This window comes from Amblyomma mixtum, chromosome 10 (assembly GCF_055824585.1).
Source record: "Amblyomma mixtum isolate Tamu chromosome 10, ASM5582458v1, whole genome shotgun sequence".
In the NCBI taxonomy this organism is placed as follows: domain Eukaryota; kingdom Metazoa; phylum Arthropoda; class Arachnida; order Ixodida; family Ixodidae; genus Amblyomma; species Amblyomma mixtum.
The window spans coordinates 98,183,676-98,206,962 of NC_143021.1; the positions used below are offsets into that span (position 1 = coordinate 98,183,676).

At 44.3% G+C, this 23,287-nt stretch overlaps 1 protein-coding gene across 1 annotated transcript; it reads left to right on the forward strand.

Annotated features, from left to right (window-relative positions):
• Positions 1-18,556: 18,556 nt before the first annotated feature.
• On the forward strand, positions 18,557-23,036 carry LOC149326503 (uncharacterized). Its single transcript, XM_089564597.1, has 3 exons — positions 18,557-18,640; positions 20,524-20,683; positions 22,696-23,036. Exons 1-3 carry the CDS (start codon positions 18,590-18,592, stop codon positions 23,034-23,036), a joined length of 552 nt encoding a protein of 183 aa, XP_089420723.1. The 5' UTR covers positions 18,557-18,589.
• Positions 23,037-23,287: the final 251 nt, after the last annotated feature.

A 23,287-nucleotide genomic window follows, 5' to 3' on the forward strand; every position in this document is an offset into this window, starting at 1 on the left:
ACGACACCCAATGCGGGCTGCAACGCGCCCCTGAACAGTCAGAACTCAATCACTTTGAAGGGTAGATGGAAGAATGCTAAACCATTCTTCGGCTAAAACATTAAGAGGCCCAGATGTTTAAGGAATGAACGTTCACGGGCAAAAAAAAGAACATACGCGCTATGATAGAGCAAGTAGCACGCAGATAGCGGGATGTCGGACGAGAAACTCGAGACAGGGTCGAAAGTAGTAGCAACACTAGTTGACGCCTCCATTAGAATTAGGGCCGCATGTTCAGAATCATAGGTACGCACTACAGTGCATACACTGCATGAAGAGCCACAAAGAGAAAAAACATAATTGTAGCAAAAGCTACCAAGAATGCACTAGACTTCTCTGTCATGGCTTGCACCGCTGAAAGCACGCCAATGTGAGTCTACTTTATCTTAGAAGCACACATTCAGAGCCCAACCTTGACGTAGATTTCCAGTTTGCCTTAAAGAAAAACCGGTCTTCGGCCCCTCAAAGGCCTTATCATAAAGCCTCAACGTACACACTTGGAGAAGCTACACTGCCGCTGAAACCTTACAACGCATCTCAGTCCAGGCGCTGCCTAGGAATATGCACCGGTAGTTGCGCGCAAGCAGATTCGACAAAAGAAAACCCACGGGCGTAATTTGGGCCTCCCAAGAGAAACAGTATATGTCCACGCAGCCAGGCCGACTGAAGGGGCCACGACTGCGGCTTGCACTGACCGAGAGAGTTAACTCTTTAGCTTAGCTTAGCTTAATTGAACAGATATCATTTAAGCACAAGAAGCGGTGATGACGCTCACCGTTTAAACAAGAAGCTCCTACGCAAACAAGATAATCATTATAGTCTCCCAAGAAACTTGTAGAAACTACGCAAGGAGATGCCTAGGGAAACATGTTCTCTGCATCCCCAAAGCAACGCGAAATATAGACACTCTCGACGACCAAACGGAGTCCAGCGGGCTCCTATTACAGAGGGAACGAAGGAGCACACGGCTCACATAGTACGTTATTCCGTCGAGCATCCTACCTTTGAGAGACCGCTCGAATGAATCCAGTGATAGGTAGAACACCGAGGCAACTCTAGCACGACAGATTACATAGAAAAAAAAATGCTTTCCACGGGACCAATCTCGCTTCAGGGAACAAGAAAAGATTTGGATACCTACAACAGAACACAGATCTAAGCCTAGTAAAACACAACTCTCTATTAGGAAGGCATAGACGCAAACTTTATATTCTACACATGAATGCCCTCCCTTTATCGCGTGTTATGGGAGTGACAAGAAAATTCATAACTAGATAGGATAACAAACCCAATGACTCAAGATTTGGAAGCTGGATTATCCAGCTACAATCCTGAGATTCAGGTACGGCTGCTGCGTAGGACAAGACGGCAGCGGAATCCAATGGATTCCAAAACTAAGCAACCGACCATTCACTGCTTAGCAGCTCACAAACAGACATTTTCAGTCAATGCTCTATGCTCTTCACTCTTGCTTCTGCTCGTCGAGATGTGTTGTCAAAATGGGTTTGTTGAGACGCTGTTGCAAAAACCGGAAATTGTTTTAAAAAGAAAATGGCACAATGACGGCCTCATTTCTCGGTGGACACGAAAACCTCATCGTAAGTGTGGAAGGTCAGAATGAAAGAGGGAAGGCAAAAACAGTGGAGGCCGCAGGGATAATTCTGAGCACCTGGGGATCTGTAACGTGGACGAATATCCCACAGCTCACGGGTGCCTTTTGTGTTCTGCATCCACCGAAATTCTGCTTCCGCGGACGGGATACCCAGGTAGCACATTATAACTGGACCAAGGATGGATAGTTCTTGAAATACAATGCAATCGATATTGGGCTGGCATCGGCATACATCAGCATTTCCGAATTGTCCAACCTTGGCCCATATTTCTTACAAAGATCGGTCCAGTGTACAGTCATTCTGATACTGCCAGTATGGGCCTTTTCACTCATACTTTTCACTCATTGGTCCTGCAAGGATCAGTCCAATGTTCAGCCACGCTGGTACCCAAGCAGCACATGACAGTGGTCCAATGTAGGAATTGAGTTGGCAAACTACGGTCCTATGAAGGCCCCGCGTTGCCACTGTTCTCCCAGCCTTCACCCAGCCATTTTCAAAAGTTGGCAGTATTGGACCGGATTCCCGTGCTTTTTGCCTGCATTGGCTCAGCAATTTTTAAAAGTTGGCAGTATTGGACCAGATATCGGTCGTTTTCCCTCCCTTGGCTCAGCCATTTTTAGAAGTTGGCAGTATTGGATCAGTTTCTCGGGCGTTTTCCCTGCCTTGGCTTAGCCATTTTTAGACGTTGGCAGTATTGGAGCAGTTCTCGGGCGTTTTCCCTGCATTGGCGCAGCCATATTTCGAAGCTAGCAGTATTGGACCAGTTTCTCGAATGTTCTTCCTGCCTTGGCTCAGCCATATTTGGAAGCTGGCAGTATTGGAGCAGTTTCTCGGATGTTCTTCCTGCCTTGGCTCAGCCATATTTGGAAGCTGGCAGTAATGGACAGTTCCTCGGATGTTTTTCCTGTCTTGGCTGTGCCATTTTTAGAAGCGGGCAGTATTGGACCAGTTTCTCGAATGTTTCCCCTGCATTCACTTTTTCTTATTTCGAAGTTGGCAGTATCTCACGAGTTCTCCAATCTCTTCCAGCAATATATGCAGCTCGACTTCGTGTCGTAGGCAGCGTCGCGCTGCCTACGACATTGAGAGCAGTCTAGGAGCGGAAAAAAGGGTGGGTTAGATAAACAAGAATAAAAATTCTCGATCTCCGTTCTCAAGTCGCGAAGCTATGTTGGCAAGCTTTTTCAGAAACATGCAGAATAATGGGGCATTAGCCCTCCTGTAGCGTGAAGAAGAATTCGTTGGGCGAGAACGAAGGCTCTCTAAGATGAGCTCCGCGTTTACATAAATACCGCAGTAGCGCATCGTAATTCCTAGTGGCGGGGCTAGTAGGTGATGCATTTTCTTTTCCCGAAATTTCCTCGCTGAAGGGAGACGCAATGCTCTCATGTAAGCAAACGGCACGCGGAATTAGGGGAACGGGGGGGGGCAGCCGGTCACAACTTGAGCATGGTCTGCTATGTTTACCTTTCGAGAGGGTATTTTGTAGGCGCCCAGGGCGAAAGAGGGGGCCCCGAAACTAGGGTGTCTCGATGCGCGGGAGGGGAGAGATGCGCGCGCACATCTAGGCGCCCTACGAGCACCTGGTTCTATTCACCCCAGTACTCGACTTGCACTTGCCGATCTGCGCCCTGCCTGAGGGATTAGTGCATTCTCCTGGCGCAATTTCCCTGTTTACATGAGTGGGATGCACGAGAAAGTTGATACGATGCGCTGCTCTCGCGTTCATGTAAACGGGGCTTATCAGCCGTCCTAGTGTTATGCGCTTTTTTTACAGTTGCACTCAATCTCCCGATAAAAAAAATCAGGCTATTTCATCAATACTGCAAAGGTCGCCGAACATACATTTGGAAAGTGGTTTCAAATCTGTTTTTCGCTCTGAGGAAATATGTGGGAAGCGCGCGGTGTCAACCCGGCTAGCTACCATGCATGCATGCATACATTCCAACACCGCTCCCATTTCGAGTTGAAGATCAATTAGCACTCGCCCTACCATCTGATCTGCCAGCGTTCCCGATTAGCTCAGTTAGACTGCGCCCTGGACAGGTGGTGGTCCCGGGTTCGGACGAATTTTCATCAGCACGGACCCTCAATCCATCGACTTCCGCTTCCAAACATGAAAGGGACGCAGTAGGCATGCGTGGGACATCGGAGGGAATTCGTCTCCGGCGGCACGGACCCAACGACCGACGGCTGCCACCTCCATGCTTGAATGACCAGATTTCTGCTGCGGTCTCTTCCTTCACACCTCGGTTTACTGACATGTCAGCTCTCCGCTCCTCGTGCCCGCCTCGCGTACACACCATTCGCACGTGCACACGTGCAACGCGGGGCTGGCACGCGCGGCGCGCCGCTGTCCGACGCACCACTGTCGACACGCCGCGTTCCGAAAACCCCTCGACGGTTTGGTGTGCACATCACACCTGGTGCAAATGAGTCGGTCGGTGGCGAAGGCGCAGGTAAGCCATAAGGCACCACCTGCATGTCGCTCTGAGTCTTCCTGTTGTATCATAAATGTGCATTTCCACTACTGTTCTCGCAGTAAATGGTGAATGGTGTACTATACCTGGAAGCACTAATTGCATGGATAAGCAGGCAGCAGAAAAACTGAGCCACAGATATGAAGGAAACTAAAATGTGCCAATCTATACTTGCTATTAATCTTAACCTACATGCCAGTCAACATACCAGATCTGTTTATTCCCCAATCACTGCAACTGTAGAGAACTTATTGACATTTCAGAACTGAGAGCCTCTGTCCTAGAATGTAAATTTAGCACAATTTCTTACCAGACCCACTCCCACGAAACATTATTCACTGCCTCGTGAGTATGGTGCAAGAGACAAAGAACTAAGATCTAAAGCTGCTACTCCTTTGATTTAATACTGCAATCTTGGGCCCCAGTGGCTGTGGCTACGTGCTTTGCCCAACTGTTGTCCATCAGTGACTATGCAGCCATGGAATCAACCACAACAAAAATTTAAGTTGATCACTGAGAATTGAAGTGCTTTCGAGTTCTTGTAAAAATGAAATCTGATTCATTCAGCAATATGAAAAATGGAATTTTTGTGCCTTCTGTTATATGAATGTGTAAATGGGATAACAATCCTCTTGTACTGGGGACAACTTCATCCGTATTCAAGGCTTACAAAACAGAATTTGTGCCTCTTTCTTGTAAAAATTCTTCCCAGCCCTTCTTCTTTCTTTCACTCCCTTCTCCACCACTTCGCCCCACAGCATGGTTCAGACAAAAGAGTGTGAAAGAGGTAGGGACTATCCTTTAATCACAATTATTTTTGCCGCCGCGGTGGCTCAGTGGCTATGGTGCTCGGCTGCTGGCCCGAAAGACGCGGGTTCGATCCCGGCCGCGGCGGCTGAATTTCTTTGGAGGAGAAATTCGAGGCCCGTGTACTGTGCGATGTCAGTGCACGTTAAAGAACCCCAGGTGGTCGAAACTTCCGGAGCCCTCCACTATGGCGTCTCTCATAGCCTTAGCCGCTTTGGGACGTTAAACCCCATAAACAAACCAAACCAACCAATTATTTTTACACTGTGAATGTCATGGTAGAAAAAAAAATTTCCTGCTGAGAACACCGAAACTTTCTGCCTCTCTAGTGGTAGAAGGTTGCTTCAGCTGATTAGTTCAAATTAAACACCGACACCAAATTTGACTAGTGTTCCCAGTTTAGCACTGAACTCTGCTGTAGTAAAGTCTCAGAGGTCTGTACGAAAGGGAAGTGGTCCATAAAAAAAATGGTTTTAAGGAAAGGGAATGTGGAGGAGTATCTGTCTCATATGTCTCAGTTGAAAAAGGGAAGTGATAAAGGAGGGAGTGAAAGAAGAAAGGAAGAAAGAGGTGCCATAGTGGAGGTCTCAAGAATATTATCGGGCCACCTGGGGATCTTTTAGTGTGCACTGACATCACACAGTACACAGGCGCCTATTGCTGTGCGATGTCAGTGCAAATCCCCTTGATCCCCTTTTTCACCTTTTCGACCATATAAGAGATGTTTTGAGTACAAATAACATCACAGTGTAAAGTAGTCCATTGATACAGGCACACAATATCTCCCTTGAAAGCTTGTTCATGAAATGGCAACCACTTCACACTTCCCCGGGTGAAGATGTTATTGCTCCTTTTCATCAGCTGGTATGCATACTTGGGGCATGTAGCCCTAGTGTTACGCAATATTTGGCTGTGTGCATTAGGTACACACACTAAAGGCAATGTAATTTTCCTGAAAAGCACTACCTGAGCAAAAACAAAAAGCATACAGGAACGCGGACACAGAAAGGAACACACAGAACCAACTAGCTCAGTTTTCTACTCTTTTAGCATGCAGGAAACGTGAAAAATAGTTCAACAGAGCCTGGTAACCATCCAAGAGAAGGAAATGCTGAGCAGTTTCATGAAAAAAAAGACGCTAATCAATTCTGTTCATGTGGTAAACACAGAAGGATGTAGTTAAAGAAGGTGTTCTCATAACTAACTGCATTAAAGTGATAGAACTAAAAAGTTATACATTAACTCTGCAGCATGGTCATATCGAAAACCGTTTCCAGATATAGCTGCTCTCAAATATACTTGTACTTTTCGTTTCTGCAAAACCAACTGTACACTGCATTTCTAAGGTGTGTCCATGAGAAATATTTGCCCTGAGAAGTAGCCAGAAGGCTGAGAACATGAAGCTTTGGCTGCAAGGGCGGGAAATATTTGCTTTATTTTACATCAGAAAAGAACACACTAGTTGTAAGAATGATTTCTTTCATAGGAACTGTAAAAAGCCCTGCATAAAAAAAACAATGAGCCAATCTAGTTATCTGAATGGAAGATCTTTAAACAAGTAAAGCCAACAAGAAGAGTACGATTACAAAAGACACTTGGTGATAAGAGACATTTGAAAGTGGTTTGGTTGGTTTCCTTATGTTCGCCATGTTAACATCGAATACAAGAGACACGGTTACAAGAGACACTCAGTTACTAAGGGCAACTTTTTTAGGTCCCTAGAGTAAATCATTCACTATTAAGAACAGACATAACCCAGATAGGCTCACACAATGCGGATGACGTCATATCAACTCATATACGCTGCACTTTTCATACCCTTGCCTCAATTCTGTTCCATTCCGCAGCTGGACGCCATACATCACATAGTTGCAATTACTGTCTCGCTGCACTGAAACTGCCTCATCACAGACTGCATGTCCGCATGGAGAGATCATGTACTTCCTCAGTTGCTTCATGGTTACAGCCCCGATGATGTATTCAACGCGGATGAGAGCAGTTTCTTGTACAAAATGAATCCAAGAAAGACACTGTCGTTCGTCTGATGCATGCCACAGCGGGAAGCCACCACACTGCTGCAAAGAACCACTGGGACTTTCGAAGGTAACAGGCTTTGAACAGCCCATCTTAATGTGGTTTCAATGGCTTTTAGCCCATTCATGACAGATTTAACGTTGCCTGTCACAGTGTCCCAACAAAAGTCTGACCCCTCAAGGATCAATACATGTTCGTTGTCACTGTCATGAAAGAGAAGTCAACAGCAGTGCCAATAATAGCGAACACTTCCCATGCACTAGTCAACATGGCTGCACACCACCACACATATTGTCATGCTTCGAGCCAGCTTCACCCACTCCGACGCACAAGCATGACTTTTTCCTCTTCCTCACTTCAGCACATTTTGTGATTTCGTTGCAAAAGCGTTCATTATGGATGCACTTGAATGTAAACAATTTATGAGAGCCAAACGGATTACTTAGGCTGAGAGAACTCAATAACAGCGTCAAAAGTAACAACCATTTCCCATGCACTAGATGCCACGGCTGCACACCGTCACACTTCCTGCCATGCTTCGAGGCAGCTTCACCCACACCGACGCACTATAGTCCAAGCATGGCTCTTTCCTTTTCCTCACTTCAGCCCATTTTGTGATTTTGTGGTAAAAGCGTTTGTAACAGGGGCACTTGAACGTAAACAGTTTGTGACAGCCAAAAGGATTACTTAGGCTGTGCGAACTCAATAACAGCACCAACAGTAGCAACAATTTCCCTTGCACTAGTCGCCACGGCTTCACACCACCACACTTCCTGCCACACTCCGAGGCAGCTTCACCCACTCCGATGCACCCAAGTCCAAGCATGGCTTTTTCCTCTTCCTCACTTGAGCACAGAAAGCTACGTCTCTGTCTATGAGGAATATTTTAGTGGAAAGGCCTTATAGGCCTTAATGTCCCAATGCGACACAGGCTATGAGGAATGGCGTAGCGGAGGGCTCCGGTTAATCTCGACCGTCTGGGGTTCTTTAACATGCACTGATATTGCACAGAACACAAGGCCTCTTGCATTTTGCCTCCTTCGAAATGCGACTGCCGTGGCTGGGATGGAACGCGCCTCTGTAGTGGAAAGGTCCAGAAATTCTGACCCCCTGGGGTTTTCAAGCATGCACAGGCAATGTACACTACGCAGCTGTCCCATGGTGATTTAGTGGCTGTTGTATTCTACTATTTAAATGAGGCAGACAGTTGACTCTCAGCGAGGTTTTGAAGGAGCGAAAATTTTTCTTCCAGTTGTGCTAGGAGGTTTCAGTGCATATTGAATTGTGTCTCGTGGTCAAACTCAAAACTAACTGGTACCCTTTATAATAGCATATGGTTTAGACTGCTTCTTCGATTGACATGTCAGAGGTACCGTCCGGTTTCTGAGGGTTCAACAAAGGTGCAGAAACGGGAAAACCACATGCCCTTGCTTGTATACAAGCCTCAAGCACTGCACCTTGTCCTTCAGGTACGTCATGGGCCAGACATTAGTTCCTAGGTCAACATCACCACAACGCCAGATGTTTAAATGAGTAAATTGGCACTTTAAAAAAATCCCTACAATTCAGCAGGGCTCCAGCTTTTACGTTCTCCCCAGCCACTTCAGTGATGACACTAGGTTGGTTGTCAACTAGAAAGCAATCGCCCACTTTCACGTGCCAGTCCACTTGTCTTGTACAGGTATGTGCATGATGCCTGGCTTCAGACATTCTGCGGCTTAGCTGCGACAGAGGACTGTGAGTTGTTCGTAGCATCTTCTTGACTCTTCCGAGGTAATTCTCGAAAGGGAAGGCACTGAAGTTGTCAACAGTTCCATGCTCCAAGCACTACTCAGCCAAGTGAGCCAGAGTGTGCACATTGTAGACGAGCTGCTGTGCTCCATACAGTTTTCCAAATTCTTGGACAAAATGCCTCAGCAGGTCCCGGGCAAACTAATTGAGGGCAACATAATGCTCAGGGGAAGCGAGTACTCGGAGCGCAACATGGGGAATCAAGAAATGCTGATAAAGCTTTTTGTCAAAATTGACTTCAGCACTACAGGCCCCACATAGAGAAGGAATGTTCTGTATTCCGTTGCCTTCCACCGGTCAAGTTGCTCCGTTCCGCTTGGCTTTCTTTGAAAGGTCCTTCGAAAGGCTGCAGCTGCTGCTCGAACCTGATCATTAAGGTCATTTCGTTGAGCTCAGCTCAGTCTGGCGGTGTATCCCCGGCAGACCCAGTTTCGAAGCAGTCGCCGCATCACCCCCAGGCAGACAAGATGCATGTATTCAGTCGGAAAACATGTCACCATATCAATGTCCAGGGTTGTAAATGGCGAGACACCAGTATCATGCCGCTGGTCTTCCTGGCTGCGAAACGAAGCATCAGTGCGTTCTGGTGCATTCAGGTCTGGAAACGTGAGCCTGCTGTCTATGTACTGCCCTTTCTGGCTGCATCGTTCACAGGCGTGGTAACCTGTGTGCCCTGTTATCGCTTTTACAAAGCTTCTTGCTGGGGCGTCACATATTACTGCAGTCAAGCTCACGCTTACCAGAACCCCTTTTATGGTAAGTCCACTGCAACTCAGGTTGCGAACATCTTCGAGAAATGGGCCTAGGAAATGCTCGAGACAGGGTGGTTTTCCTGTGCCGCAGTAGGCGCTGAGCATAAATGGTTCCGACTCCTTGATGTTGGCTATGCGGCAAAGTATCGGCCAAAGAGCAGTCTGCTTCCTTTTGTGAAGTGGCAGTCCATCGATGTTCGCATGAAGTTTTACGCATTGAAGTACTGGTCCCTGCTGAAGTGCCTGTTGAATGCCTTCGGAAAGGCCAATATGCACAAAAGAGCCACTGACATCTAGGCTTGCCTTCCTCTGTGTCTGCAGAACTGTTCTGGCGTCTTTCGGAAGGTCATCATCATCATCAAAACGTTTATCATCAAAACAAAAGAACCAGGAAAAGCCCGTGAAAGGAAAAGGAAGGAAAGAGACTTTAATGGATAATGGAGAGGTGTGCCTGGTTATGGGCCTGGCATGCTACAACAGATGAGGATGAAAGAAAAGGGTGAAAAAAAGGAAAAAAAAGGTGACATCAAACATATCCAACACTCACGCACTCTCACACACACAATGAGTATCAAAGTATGACCACTAAAACGGTGTCCCTTAGATGACTATCAAAGTATGCCCACTAAACCCGTGTCCCTTAGAAAAACTAAGAAAGCTTTTGTCCCTCGCTCAGCCAAAGTCGCATCAGTCCAGGGTCCAAGGACATGCTCCAGGTGCAGGGGGTCGTCCTGACGAAGTCCTAAAGCACCTAAAAGTGCCTTGCGATGAGTATTAAAGATCTGGCAGTGGCAGATCAAATGTTGAATATCTTCGCGCACACCACATGTCGGGCACAGAGGGCTACTTGATACACCAATTTTATAAAGATAGAATTCACTAGTAAAGGCAACGTCCAGACGAATTCGGTGCTGGCAATTACAGTCACGTCTATTTAAATTCCGGGGCATGCGGAATTCACAAACGGGGTCAATGCGAAAGAGGGGTCTGTATTGACGCCGCGGATCACACCACAAAGAGCGTTGCGTCTGCTAGGCTTTAGTAGCGAGAAGTCTCACGCCATCACTACGAGAAAAGGGTATTAACCCTTAAGGGTAAAATTAACCCTTCCTTTCATTGCCTTTCATAGTAAGCATTCTGCATTGAGGCCTTCAACCTCAGGTAAAGGTAAGATAGTGTTTTGATGATGTTTAGTCTTGATTTCATGTCAAGTGGTATTTTCAGTGTAGGCTGCATAAGAGTTTGGCTTCTGATGTGTAATCTTTTGCAGGCACATACAAAAAAGCGCAAAAGAAAGCTACAAAATACCAATACAGCTCGGCTGTGGAGAGCTCAGCATTGTCAGGTAATTTTGAGAGCTCTAGATTTTTAAACACTAAAATACTAGTAAATTATTTGTGCGCTGGAGATATGTAGTGACAATTTTTTTAGGAAATGAATCTCCTGCGGCACCAGCAGTCCCGCTACCATCATGTCGTAAGTGATAAGCATGGGGGGCACAAAAAAATTTGGATGGGGCTCTTAAGCTTCAGCTTTAAAAATATAATTTGACAGCATTAATACTCCCGTCACGGATCCTTTGTCATGCACATACACATTGCTACTCGCCTAATTCTTAATCTGTTTCTCTGTGCCTCTTCAAGCTCACACATACTCATTAGTATACATTTGTAAGCTACCATATTATATGAGAGACCACCACACATAGCTAAAATTCCGGTTTAACCAAGCCTTATGAACATGTCTGCGTGGCCTAGGGTAAACCTAACTCAGGATGCAAAGGTCCTGGGAGCCTGGATTTCGATCTTACCCTCCCATCTCAAATGCGAAGTCCGACTTGGCAGTGCCTGCTAGCTTGTCCATGTCATGTCTTGTGGCTGTCACACAACGCCACTACCAGTCGGTGGATGGCCAGTTCACCTGCCAGAGGCATGCCCGTGATTTTCACTCACAATTCCAGTGCTCGATTTGCTGGCAAACGGTGCCTTTAACGCTGTCGCGTTAATATTCATGACACATTGAAAGTCCCTGGACAGCTTTGGAAAATTTGCGGCCGAAACTAGCATGAATTCTGTACATTACTGAAGGTCATGCTCTCTCGCATAGATTATGTATAGGTTCTTAACTTTTCCTATGCAAGCCTTGTATTACATGCTTTGTCCTCATGTCAATCGATTTCAGCCCCTTTTGACCACATCACCAGTGGGCAAGAGGAAGTGGTGGACAAGCCATCCGAGGAGACTATGGCTGACGGAGAGCAAATGACTCCCACTCATGATCATAAGTCTTGTCACAATCTTTTGTTGTGTATAAACAGCTGTGAACAAGAGAGCCCTTGAATCCACAAGCTCCAAAATAATTTCATTATTCATCACCACTTTCATGGAAATGCTCACTGCAAATATTTTGCAAAGGCAATGGTCTTGCTTAGTGAAAGAATTCAGTACTTCCATTATTTGTCCCCTTGTTATCCTACTGTGCTAATTACTGTAGGTCCTGCCCTGCTTATGGCATTAATTTCTTTTTGTTAGACCTGCAATTGTTCCCTATAGCCGGCATCACTGGTAAGCTACAACTTATGAGAGAATCAAAGAAAATAAAGCATACAAATTACAAGCAGAGGGCTGCAGGCACTCATTGTTTATTTTAAATTGATTTTTCTTGCATTTTGTTATTGTGTTTCTCACCAGCAAAATTCAGTTGGCGTCAGCTTAGGCATGGTCCTTATATGCTGAAACCCCACCCTTGCACCAAATGTGCCAAACTGCAGCAAAACAAAAAAGCTGCGCCATCCTGATAAAAATTGAGAATATTTTGTCACACTGCTTGAAACTCAACGTCTCGCGCCAGCATGGATTTGCATGGCATAGCAAGGTTTCGGCTTGTGTTTCATACCTCGGCATGAGGTGGCTCAATCATGCTCACGGCTACTCTCATTTACTCGCATTCATGTCCACTCATACAACCACTCAGTCACACTCGAGACGACTCGCACTCACAACTATTCACTAACGCTCATGTCCGCTCGCATTCACATTCACTCACTGTTTTTTTGCTTGCTGACAATGGAGGGGGATGAGAGATTTACTACCGCAGCCGACAACACTTGTGTCTCCCCTAGCATAACCTAGGTCGCATAGATGTTGTGGTGAGCCGCCCGGGGCTTTGTCGGTCTCTTTGGCCACCAGTTTTCAGTTTCGATTCTTCAAGGAAGTGGTGACTTATCATACATCTCCCGTGTCCTGAACCAGTGTTACGCACGTCTGCTCCCGCACTTGCTGCTAGGACGATGAGTGCCTGTTTATTGGTTTATTGGGGTTTAACGTCGCAAATCAACTCAGGCTATGAGGGACGTTGTAGTGAAGGACTCCGGAAATTCCGACCACCTAGGGTTCTTCGAAGAGTCAGTCTACTGAATTTTATCGGCCATATTTTCTTTGCGGCAACCGATACCCAGGTAGCACCGAAACATTGCGATAATGTTACATTTTTGTTACGCTCAAATGTTATTTCAATGTCCTTAATGTCCTTTTTTTCTAATGTTTTTGTAATGTTACATATAAACATTCGAATAACCTTCCCCAAACATTCATGAAACATGTAAACAACATAAATGCAACATTCTCGAAAATGGTGAAGCAGCCCCGCACAAGCATGCAGGCCTGCCAGTGGTGACGGCACTCAACTTACAACACTTTGCAAGATCCAACAACAAGAGCACACTACAGCACAGCAACTCGCATTCACTCACCTCCAAACGGATATCATGCCGCCGAGCTTATATACTCGCTACTGCGGGACGTCTAATGAGTGATAGTGGGGAATGGGTAATAACTAAAGTTTTGTGACAAAATAATGGGGCTCTTCATGTAATCTATGGCGAGTACTATCTAAGAGATGTGATTACAAGGTACTGTTAGTTGAAAAACTTCTTTACTCTAAGAACAGTGAGAAAATGTCTGGAAATCCGTGCTCGAAATATATTTGCAATGTTGTTTTATAGTTGCGACTCTAACATTATAATAAAATTTAGAAGATTACATTAAAACAACGTTTGTTTAGAATGTGAAAGTAACGTTTCCTATGTAACTTATAACGTTTTATGTTAATTTTTAATGTTAATGTAAAGTTACTATGCAACATGTAACATTACTCCAACTTGCATAACATTTTTATAACACTATTCTAATGTTCGGTGCTACCTGGGTAGCTCTTTACTCAAATTACCGTTTAGCTGGGTGTGGTGCCAAGAAGTGCGGTAGAACATTTTAAAATAGAATTTATTGATGTGGGAACACATCTGTATCAGATGGTAGTCTCATCTGGCAACCATGAAAATACCAATGTCATAGCAATTTATAAAGTGCAATTTTCAAGAGCTGAGATGATTAAAAGAAATCGGCACTGAAAGGACAATGGTTACATATGTCGCAATTATGGGAAGCGATGACAAGTGAGAGTGATGAAGTGATGACGAGAGTAGCGACGATCTTGACGATTTCCGCCGCGCGGCATAGCGTGGCGACAAACACGGCGGCACCCTTCGAAGCCGAATCCCTCGCTTTGGACTGAATTCTCGTTGTTGCTTCCTTTTTCAGTGCGTTCACTGGCCATAAATAGGGCACCGGTCTTTCACTTCGTCTCACCTCGCCTATAAGAAAACGTATGAGACAAATTTGCTTTATTTTTTAATTAGGGTGACGATTCTGCCGCTTTTAGGCTTAACAGGAGAGTCAGTTTGTTTACAGTAATGGTTCCTGTCCTGACAACCAGATGGCGTCACTATAGGCTCAGTTTATTTTTGCGTCTCTGCAAACATACGCTGAGCAAAAGTGGGAATGTGCCTGCGTTTAGGGTAGGTATAACTATAAATATTCATGTGATTTACAGAAAAAGCGAGCGGTGCACCTTCTACAGTTTACTGGAACAAAATGTATGTTTCTGTGACATTGGTGCATACCAACGGTACGTAGTATATTCACTTATGCTGATACAAAAAAAGACCACCACCTGCAGCAGCAAAATGAATGTTTGGTGTCGCCACCATGCATTTTTACGCGACTTTTAATGCCAAAATAAAATATAAATTCCTGCCTAAACTGCGAGCAGTTCCCTCGTTATTGACGTTACAGGGTGCTAAATACCAGAATATGCCATTATTTATACACTCATCTTGGTGAGTAGACTGACCCTTTAACATGCACTGACATCGCACAGTACACAGGCCTCTAGAGTTTCGCCTCCATCAAAATTTGACCGCCGCGGCTGGGACCGAACCCGCATCTTTCGGTGTCAGCAGCTGAGCGCCGTAACCACTGAGCCACCGCGGCGGGCTATGAGTGTGTGTTTAGCGTAAGCTAAGAAGCTTACACATTTTCTTGAACAATTTCTAATAATAATAATGAGTTTGCCTTCACAATGGAGTGGGTCCCAAGTACAGAGTTTCTCTTTCCTATTCTCTTGCCTAACTCTTTCCTATTCTACAGGCACAGTCCAGTACCCTTCGGCCTGTTTCTAGAAAGGTTTTATGGGGAGCTCCTTTATGCACCCTCTCACCCGTTGCCCCTACCCTAGGTCTGTTCCCTCTTCATGATATTTTTGGCTATGGTGAAAAGGAACAAAAGATTGCCATTCTGCTCTTACGGAAACCTCTGATTTGGTTGTCCAAGAACACCGGCATGCCACCTTGTGCAGCTTCACCCTTGAGCATCCTCGGCAGTTCATATTTGCTTCTCTCAGCTGTCAGCAACATTAAAATAGCTAAGTGGATACCATCATCACAAAACACCTGCAGCAATCTTTGCTGTCGAGTCCACCCACCACGCACAGCCACTTGCTACTCACATCCACTCACTCCCACTCTTGACCACCCACGGCCATTCGCCACTCACGTTTACTTGCAGACTTAAGTGTGAGACGATATAAGTTCACTCACTGCACACTGACCTCACCCAATCACATCACTGCTGACTTGAAAGTGAACTGCACGATTGGAATTAGCCCAGACAGGTACATGATTCCTAATGTTTATATCATGATAACATAGTTAAGGGTAAGAGTGTGACGTCTAATGTTTTTTTTTCCAAAAAAGTTTTGAAAACGCCCACTTTTTAATCCATGCTTTCTCTGACCTCTGTATCGCTGGAGGCAGAGCAAATTTTTTTGAATTAGTACATTGTCATTTGTAAATACTGAGAGCACCTCAGTTTTTGTCTTGGATAAATATTTTTTTGTAATTGCAATAATTTTCGTTATGCAAGTTCAGTAAACGGAAATGTATAAAAATGGCCATTTTTTTAAACATTTCATTCTTTATTTGTCTATCTATATACACTTAAAAGATTTTACTGGGCCGCTTTTTCACCATTCACGCTGCAAGCCAATTTTTAAGTAATGACATATTTGAAATCAGCTGGACAAGACTAATGTCGCCGCAATTTCTTTAAGTTATCTTTAAGGATGAAAAACTAGCGCTCGAGACAAGGACACAACAAAGACGACAACACATGCGCTGACTTTCAACTAAATCTTTATTCAATGCACAAACAGCTTTTAAAAACTGCGAGAGCATCAAAATATTGTCCCACAAGCCCATCACACCGCAAGTCACTTTTCACATTTTGTTCAAGCCATCAAGAAAAATCATTTCCTTCTTTGATAGAGTACATACGGGATGCTTACACACTTCTAAGTTTTTTATTCGTCTTGCTTCAATAATCTCCCGTGGTAGCTGTTTCCTGCTTTTGTTAATCACCTGGCATTCATCAAACTTCGGCATGCATGCATCTGGTTTACATTCCTCACAGTGTTCTGAAAGATTGCCTTTTCCATTTTCTATATTCTTATTGTGCTTGCATAGCCTCTCGTTTAGGCATCTCCCGGTTTAGTCTATGTAAACCATACCACATGAGAGTGGCAAGAATACACGACACCTTCTGCGCAGTAAAAAAATTTCTTCTTGTGATTCTTTGTATAGCTTTGATGTTTCACAGAGTACGGATTCGTCATCTTACATAGTTTTGTCAGTTTATCAGAGGCTGAAAACACTACCTGAACGCCTACTCGTTGGCCTATCTTTTTCAGATTATGGGAAATCCTGTGCATGTACGGAACTACTGCTATTTTTCTACATCTCTCAGGCAGAGTTTGACATTTGGAATTATTCTTACGAATCATCCCCTCAGCCACTGACACTAAGATGGCTTTAGGATACCCAGCCTCTTGTAAACGTTTAACCTGTTCCTGAAAACTACGGTTCATCCGGTGCCCACACGACTTTTCCAGAGCCTTTAAATGCAGTATTTAAAAGAGGCATGTTGACAATGCCTCTTTTTATCAACTTAGAGTGCTCCGAATTGTAAGCAAGCAAGGATTTGTTGGCACAAGGCGCATAGCTCCAGCAAGTGTGTTCTTGATCACACACCAGGTTAATGTCAAGGAATTGAATTTCTTTGTTTTCAGGATATATTCACAGGTCAGCTGAAGTGGGTCGAGGCATTCTTTAAAAACTGCTGTTACATCAGATGATACTGTTTTTAGGCCACCCGAGGTACTGTCGATGAGGATAAGAAAATCATCCACATATCTAAATACTCTGGTCACTTTGGAACCAATTAGGCAACCATTGATGATTCTGTCAACACTTGCTAGGTACAAATTGCTCAAAACCGGTACTAGGCACGACCCAATACAAACCCCCTGTTTTCGCCCTGCTAGCTGATAAAAGTGGACTGCAGATAAAAAGCTAAAAAGTCCAAAAAATTCTGCACAGACACTCCTGTAGCGTTCTGGAAATCTATTACTCCTAAATCATCTGTTATCTTCGACGCACTTAAGCAAACCTGCGTGGGGTAGTGAATATTAAAGATGTTTAATATCGATTGAGAAGGCTTGAAAGCTGGTTACTTATTCAAACATTCCCTGTGTACTGTGCCGGCAGATAAGGAAGGCGGGTTTGCCGTTTTTCCAGAATCTATGTTCAGTGACAAAGCTAACGAGGCCATTTCTAAGCTCTTTAACTGTCAGGCAAACCAGTCACTGTCTAGGCTCAAAACTCAAGCAAAAAAGTTGTGTAAGAAGCTAAATCTTGATGGGTAGAGAAAGCGATAGAAAGCAGCAAGCAAAATCACCTCGAGGTCTTTTTCAGTGCGAAAACGCACAAACCGGACGTCCCTCTAAGGGTATCATTTCAGAAAATGACACTTGGCACTAGTCAATCGCCTTATTTTTACAAGAGAAACTAAACCTGTTAACAATCAAGGATCCGTACCTTATAAAAAATTCGGAAGAAGTAATAGGCTTCCTTAACGCACAACCTGACAAAGGCTTAGCCTTCTCAATCGATATTAAAGATCTTTACTATTCACTACCCCATGCAAGTTCGATGAATGCCAGGTGATTAACAAAAGCAGGAAACAGCTACCACGGGAGATTATTGAAGCCAGACGAATAAAAACCTTACAAGATAAGTGTGTAAGCATCCCGTATGTATCTCTATCAAAGAAGATGATTTTTCTTGAGGGCTCCAACAATGTGAAAAGTGACTTGAGGTGTGATGGGCTTGTGGGACGATATTATGATGCTCTCGCAGTATTTAAAAGCGGTTTATGCATTGAATGAAGATTCAGTTGAAAGTTAGTGCATGTGTTGTCGTCTTCATTGTGTCCTTGTCTCGAGCGCTACAGTTTTTCATCATGAGCAACCAACTCGCCCAAACATCCACCCTTATCTTTAAGACCCATGTTCCTATTTAAGAAGGCCTAATACAGAGCAGCATGTTGCTGCCTTGCTCATTGCTTAGTTTGGTTTCTTGAGTAAATCACAATTTCCAATGGGGAGCCTGCCCTGACTAAAAATCTTTTTTTCAGCGGTCCAGTTGAAGGCAATACGGCTGTTGCTGGAAATACGGCAGCAGCAGCGGGAGCAGCATCGCCTGGCCATGAAACACCAGGCGGAAGTCCTCGAGAGGCTGGCTAGGCTAGAAGCCGGTATTGTTTTCACACCAAAGGCTGCTTCGGCAGCCCCAGTCCCAGTGCCGGCCAGCCTGCAGCTGCCGGCTTACAGCGTCGACGAGATGGAGGCTGCAGAAGCTGCAGTGCAAGACGAGTCTGTGGCCACTACCTTGGTATTTATGTTGTTTTAATTACTAAACAATAATTAGTGACTGAAAAGATATCTATCCTTAAAAGTGTATTCTTTCAGTGCTGGATGAAGTTTAGTTGTCAGTTCAGTGTGTTCTACATGCTTAAAGTGCAGGGTCAGGGGTTCTTCAAAAGTTTTGGGTCCGTAGATGTCACATTCCCGAGCATTTCTTCCTGTGGAGTAAACCTAAATTGCCACATTGAACTACTGTTTAAAACTACTTGAAAACAAACCAAGACAGACTTCATGGCCAGGGATGATGCTTCTTATGGCATAGCAATGTTGTAAAAATTTCTGGAAGCACTTGTAAGTGCGTTGACTATTTATGAAACAGATTTCATAAAATGCCTCATATGACCAAGCATATATGTCATTGTTTTGCATGAGAAACAGCAGGATTTATTGTGCAGAAATCATTGTGTTGCGAGTGAAGTGTTCCCTTAAAATCAAACTGAGGCTATGGAAATGGCAAACTTGAAAAGTGATTTTTCCAGGAATAAAGTGCTGTGTTGGTGTGACTAAAAAAGTAGGTGCATTCCATGCAATCACTGTGTGATTCATGTCTAAGTTCTCATTGAAATGGCGTGTGAAAGGGATGGATCTTGAAAAGGTTACTGTGCCATTATTTTTGTGTTCTTACTCCTAACTGAAATCTTTTATGTAAGCATACTTCTTACAGTACTTAATTTTACTGCTTTATTTGCATGCGTGTGGTTAGATGTAGCAAGGAAATGTATAACTCCCATCAGGTAAGGGGTGTGCTTTTCATCCATATAGTGGAACATTCAAAATGCAAGAAGATTTTTAAGGCAAGAAGATCCTTTCTTCTCACATTCTAATGGTGTGTTCTAGTTGGCGATCTACAGATGCAGATATTTGCCACTTCCTTTCTGGCCTCGGAATTTTGGATTTGTGCAATTAAGCTCGCTGCACAGATCCAAAGATTTCACCTTGTTTGACAGGAGCGAAAACGTGAATTCATGGAGTTGCTTCATATTGCCGATTGGAACACGCTACAAGGTTCTCTTATTTCCAAGGCTGTCACGAGTGCTCCACTGCGTAGATCAGTGGCAGGCAGAGCCAAACTATTTTGTGGCCATGGCAAGAATGGCTTCCTCTTTGTACAGTGTAGTGGCAATGATCAGACTGAGCACGTGCATGAAAGAAGAACAATTTAGAAAAACTGGAAGCATGGATGGCAAGCTTATTGGCTATCCCATCAAGCAGTTTTGGGTGATGTGAGAATTTTTTTCTGGAATCTAGAACAAAGCGATAGATAGAGCGAATGGTGCAGCAAAATACAGTTGGCAAAATGGCACGGCTTTTTGTTGCTGCTACTTATTCCTTCGCTTGGAATCTTCCACTTACAGTGTAGGACTTTAGTACATTAATATCGAAAAACCTACATAAACAAATCAGTCAACTATTTGGGAAGCACCCCATTCAGTCACTTACACAAGCATGTGTGCCATTTATAGCTGTGCCTGATGACGTTGGTTGCAACTGGCCACTGGGTGGTGCAGTGTTGAGAAAACAGCTGGGCCACCAAAGTTCCAGTGACGGTGACTGGCATGGATGAGTAAAATAAGTTGATCAAATCAGTTATTTGTTTAGAAAGTCTTTCTACAGAGGGGCTCTTGCCAACCTAACTGTACGTATATTTGCTTTGCTTTGTCCCAGATTTTCAGTATAATTACTAGCAAGGTTAGGCTGCATTAGGCATGACTAATAAATTTGCATCCGTTCATCTGAGCTCATAAGTAACCACACTAACACTTTCTTATAACATGCTTTCAGTGTTATTAAGTCGTCATTAAGGCTCTTTTATGTCAAATAACAATTGCTTGAATGTGAATTTTCTTTCAGCGGAATCAGCTGATGCGCCTGGGCGGGAAATCATTGAAAGAAGTTGGCGGGAGTATCATGACGGCGATAATGAGCGTAGAGGTCCAGAGGCTGTACAGCCTCCACGGACGGAAGGGCAAAAAAGCGTTTGCAAACTTAAAGCTTTGCAAAGTGGTAACAGGTATGTTTCTTATATTACTTTTGCCATTTAATTTTAAACGTTGAAAAGTGCGGATGAAGCGGCAGTGTGGGCACATGAGCGGGTTAAAATAAATACTGGGCCTTTTTCAAGCAGTAGACATATATAGCTAGGCCGATGGTGAAAGGCTTCTTTTAGACGCAACAGGTTGTGCTACAGATTATTTCCCTACTTTAACAGTTTCACTGCTGCCTTTGTAAATGGGTAGAATAATCCTTTGTGCACCATAAGGTTTTTTTATCCACCTGCGTCAAAGACAGTTTATTGCGCCTTAACGATTGTACCAATTTATGTGGCACAGGGAACATTGTGTTTAGTGAAAGCTTTGTCAGTGTTTCCGTTACCTACAAATGCTTATTTTGTGGTTTGGTGACAAAGATGGACGGGGGCAGGCTACAGTAAAACTCTGGGTGCGATACAAGAGGTGTGACCTTAGGGACAATGGATTCTTGAAACAACACCTCTCACTTTGATGAACGTCCATGGTACATGCATGTTTTGCAAAGCAGTGCACGCAGTTGCACTTTGTCACTGACAGGTTACTTTTGCAGGGGCTAAACAATGGTGCCAGTTATGCTCCCCACATGATATAACTGCACATTTTTCTTCAGTCTACACAGTGGGCTCACAACAAAGTGAATAAGAGGCGATTGGCTTGGCTGAGGGGAGTCTCAAGGCTGCCACCTCTTGCCACAGCTAAAATTTACTTCCAGCAGCAGAATTGTGTGGCCATTCACATGAATGACATGACCACGTTTTTCTGTGAACTCTGCTGCTCATATAGTCTACACCATGCATTTTCCCAATTGTGTATGCATTCTTTATAAAGCATTATCTAGCTGCAGATGTAATTGCACAGATAGACAGGCCAAGAATTTTGAACTCAGTTGAGGTGCTAATTATGTGGTCCAAATAATAATCTTTCTTGCTGTAACCTATTCTAACCAGCAGTTTTCTTGCAAGTTGCTCCACATTTATGGTAATATTTTGATGCAACAGATTTATAGAAGTGCTCTGTGTGAATATGAGTGATATTTAAAAAGCTCTGCATGGGCCCTAGCTGTAATTCACAAATTCTTAAAAAGTGCTTCTGGTGACCACTGGTGACACCTCACCACGCTTTTTGTACCCCCTTCCAGTTGACGTCAGCTGGGATTTCTGGGTGCACCCTCACTGGGTGCGCTCAAGAAACACAGGCTGGGTGAGGTGGTACATGTCACAACCTGTTTTCTTTAGCTTTTCTTGCCCAATGGGGTGCTCTGAGTTGAGGGGACAGGATCATCTTTTTTGATCGCCAATATCTTCGGTGTTAATGAAGCTAGCCTAAAAATTCTTGCTTTGCAGAGTGAACTGATGGAATAGCAATTGTGTGCATTTTCTAGCTTTAGTAAATAGTTTTTCATGTTCTCTTTAACATGCCTTCACAGTTTTATTTTCATTGTTTGGAAAGCTTATTGGAGCTGAAAATGCCCTTCGAACCTGCGGTGTGTAATAGAAGCTGCAGTCACTTGCCTTCTATTTATAGGCATCTATGATGCCACTTAGCAGGTGCAAGGTGGTCAATCGCAACGAGACGTCAGTGTCAATGGATTGTGGCCCCTCTAGTGATTCTTTACTTCGTTGTTTAGTTGTGTCCAGGTTTTTTATGTTGCCTTGATTATGAGGCATGTAATAGTATATCTGTTTACTACATTTTTTACCTGATGTCCTGGCTCAGGTGCTCAGCTACTGATTCCAAGTGAGGGATCAAACACCATCCATAGTAGCTGCATTGCTCTGGAGGCTAAATGCAAAGAAGCACGTGGGCTAAGTGATGTCGGTGCATCTTAAATTAAGAACTCCAGGTGGCCAAAATTAATCTGAAGCCCTTCAGTACAGCATTTTTCATTAGCCATTTCCTGGAATTTATTTTCTATATTTTTCTAAAATGATGGACGTGATTTGTGTGTGCCTGGAAATAATGTTTATTTTCTTTGTTCACTTTTCCTGTGCAGACGCCATTTGCGAAAAAATGAACATTGATGCATCGGAGGCACAGGGGTTTATTCGCAGGTGGCTGCCCGGTTCATGTGACAGGGGGGGTGGAAGGAAGAGGCGCTTTGCCGAAGCCTTCTCCCCCTTCCAACTAAGCACGCCACCTTCGAGTGCGGGGACAGCCCCCTGCACTGTGGCTGCATGTGTGCTTCCAAATCCCCTGGCCTCTTCAGCACCCCGAGGGCCCTCCCTCCCTACAGCCCCTGCCCCCTCTTACCCCACAGCCCCTGCCACTATCCCACAGCCCCTGCCGCCACCCATCCGCACAGCACCTGCCACCACACTTCCCGGTAACGATTAATTCCATTTGGACTTTTTTCATAGAATAAATGTTCTTTTCATGAATACTTTGGTTGTCTCATTTTATGAATATTTGCATGGTTGTTTACGAGTGAACATTTGCATTAATGTTGGCCACTGAAGATGAAAATTATAATAGGCTTTACTGGCGAGTAGTAAATAGAAAAGGGCAGTGGCATGCCAATCTTTAAGCCATTGATGTGACAGGTTGTGTGCGCTGTCATGAATGGAAAAGCCTGTGCTTAGTCTGCA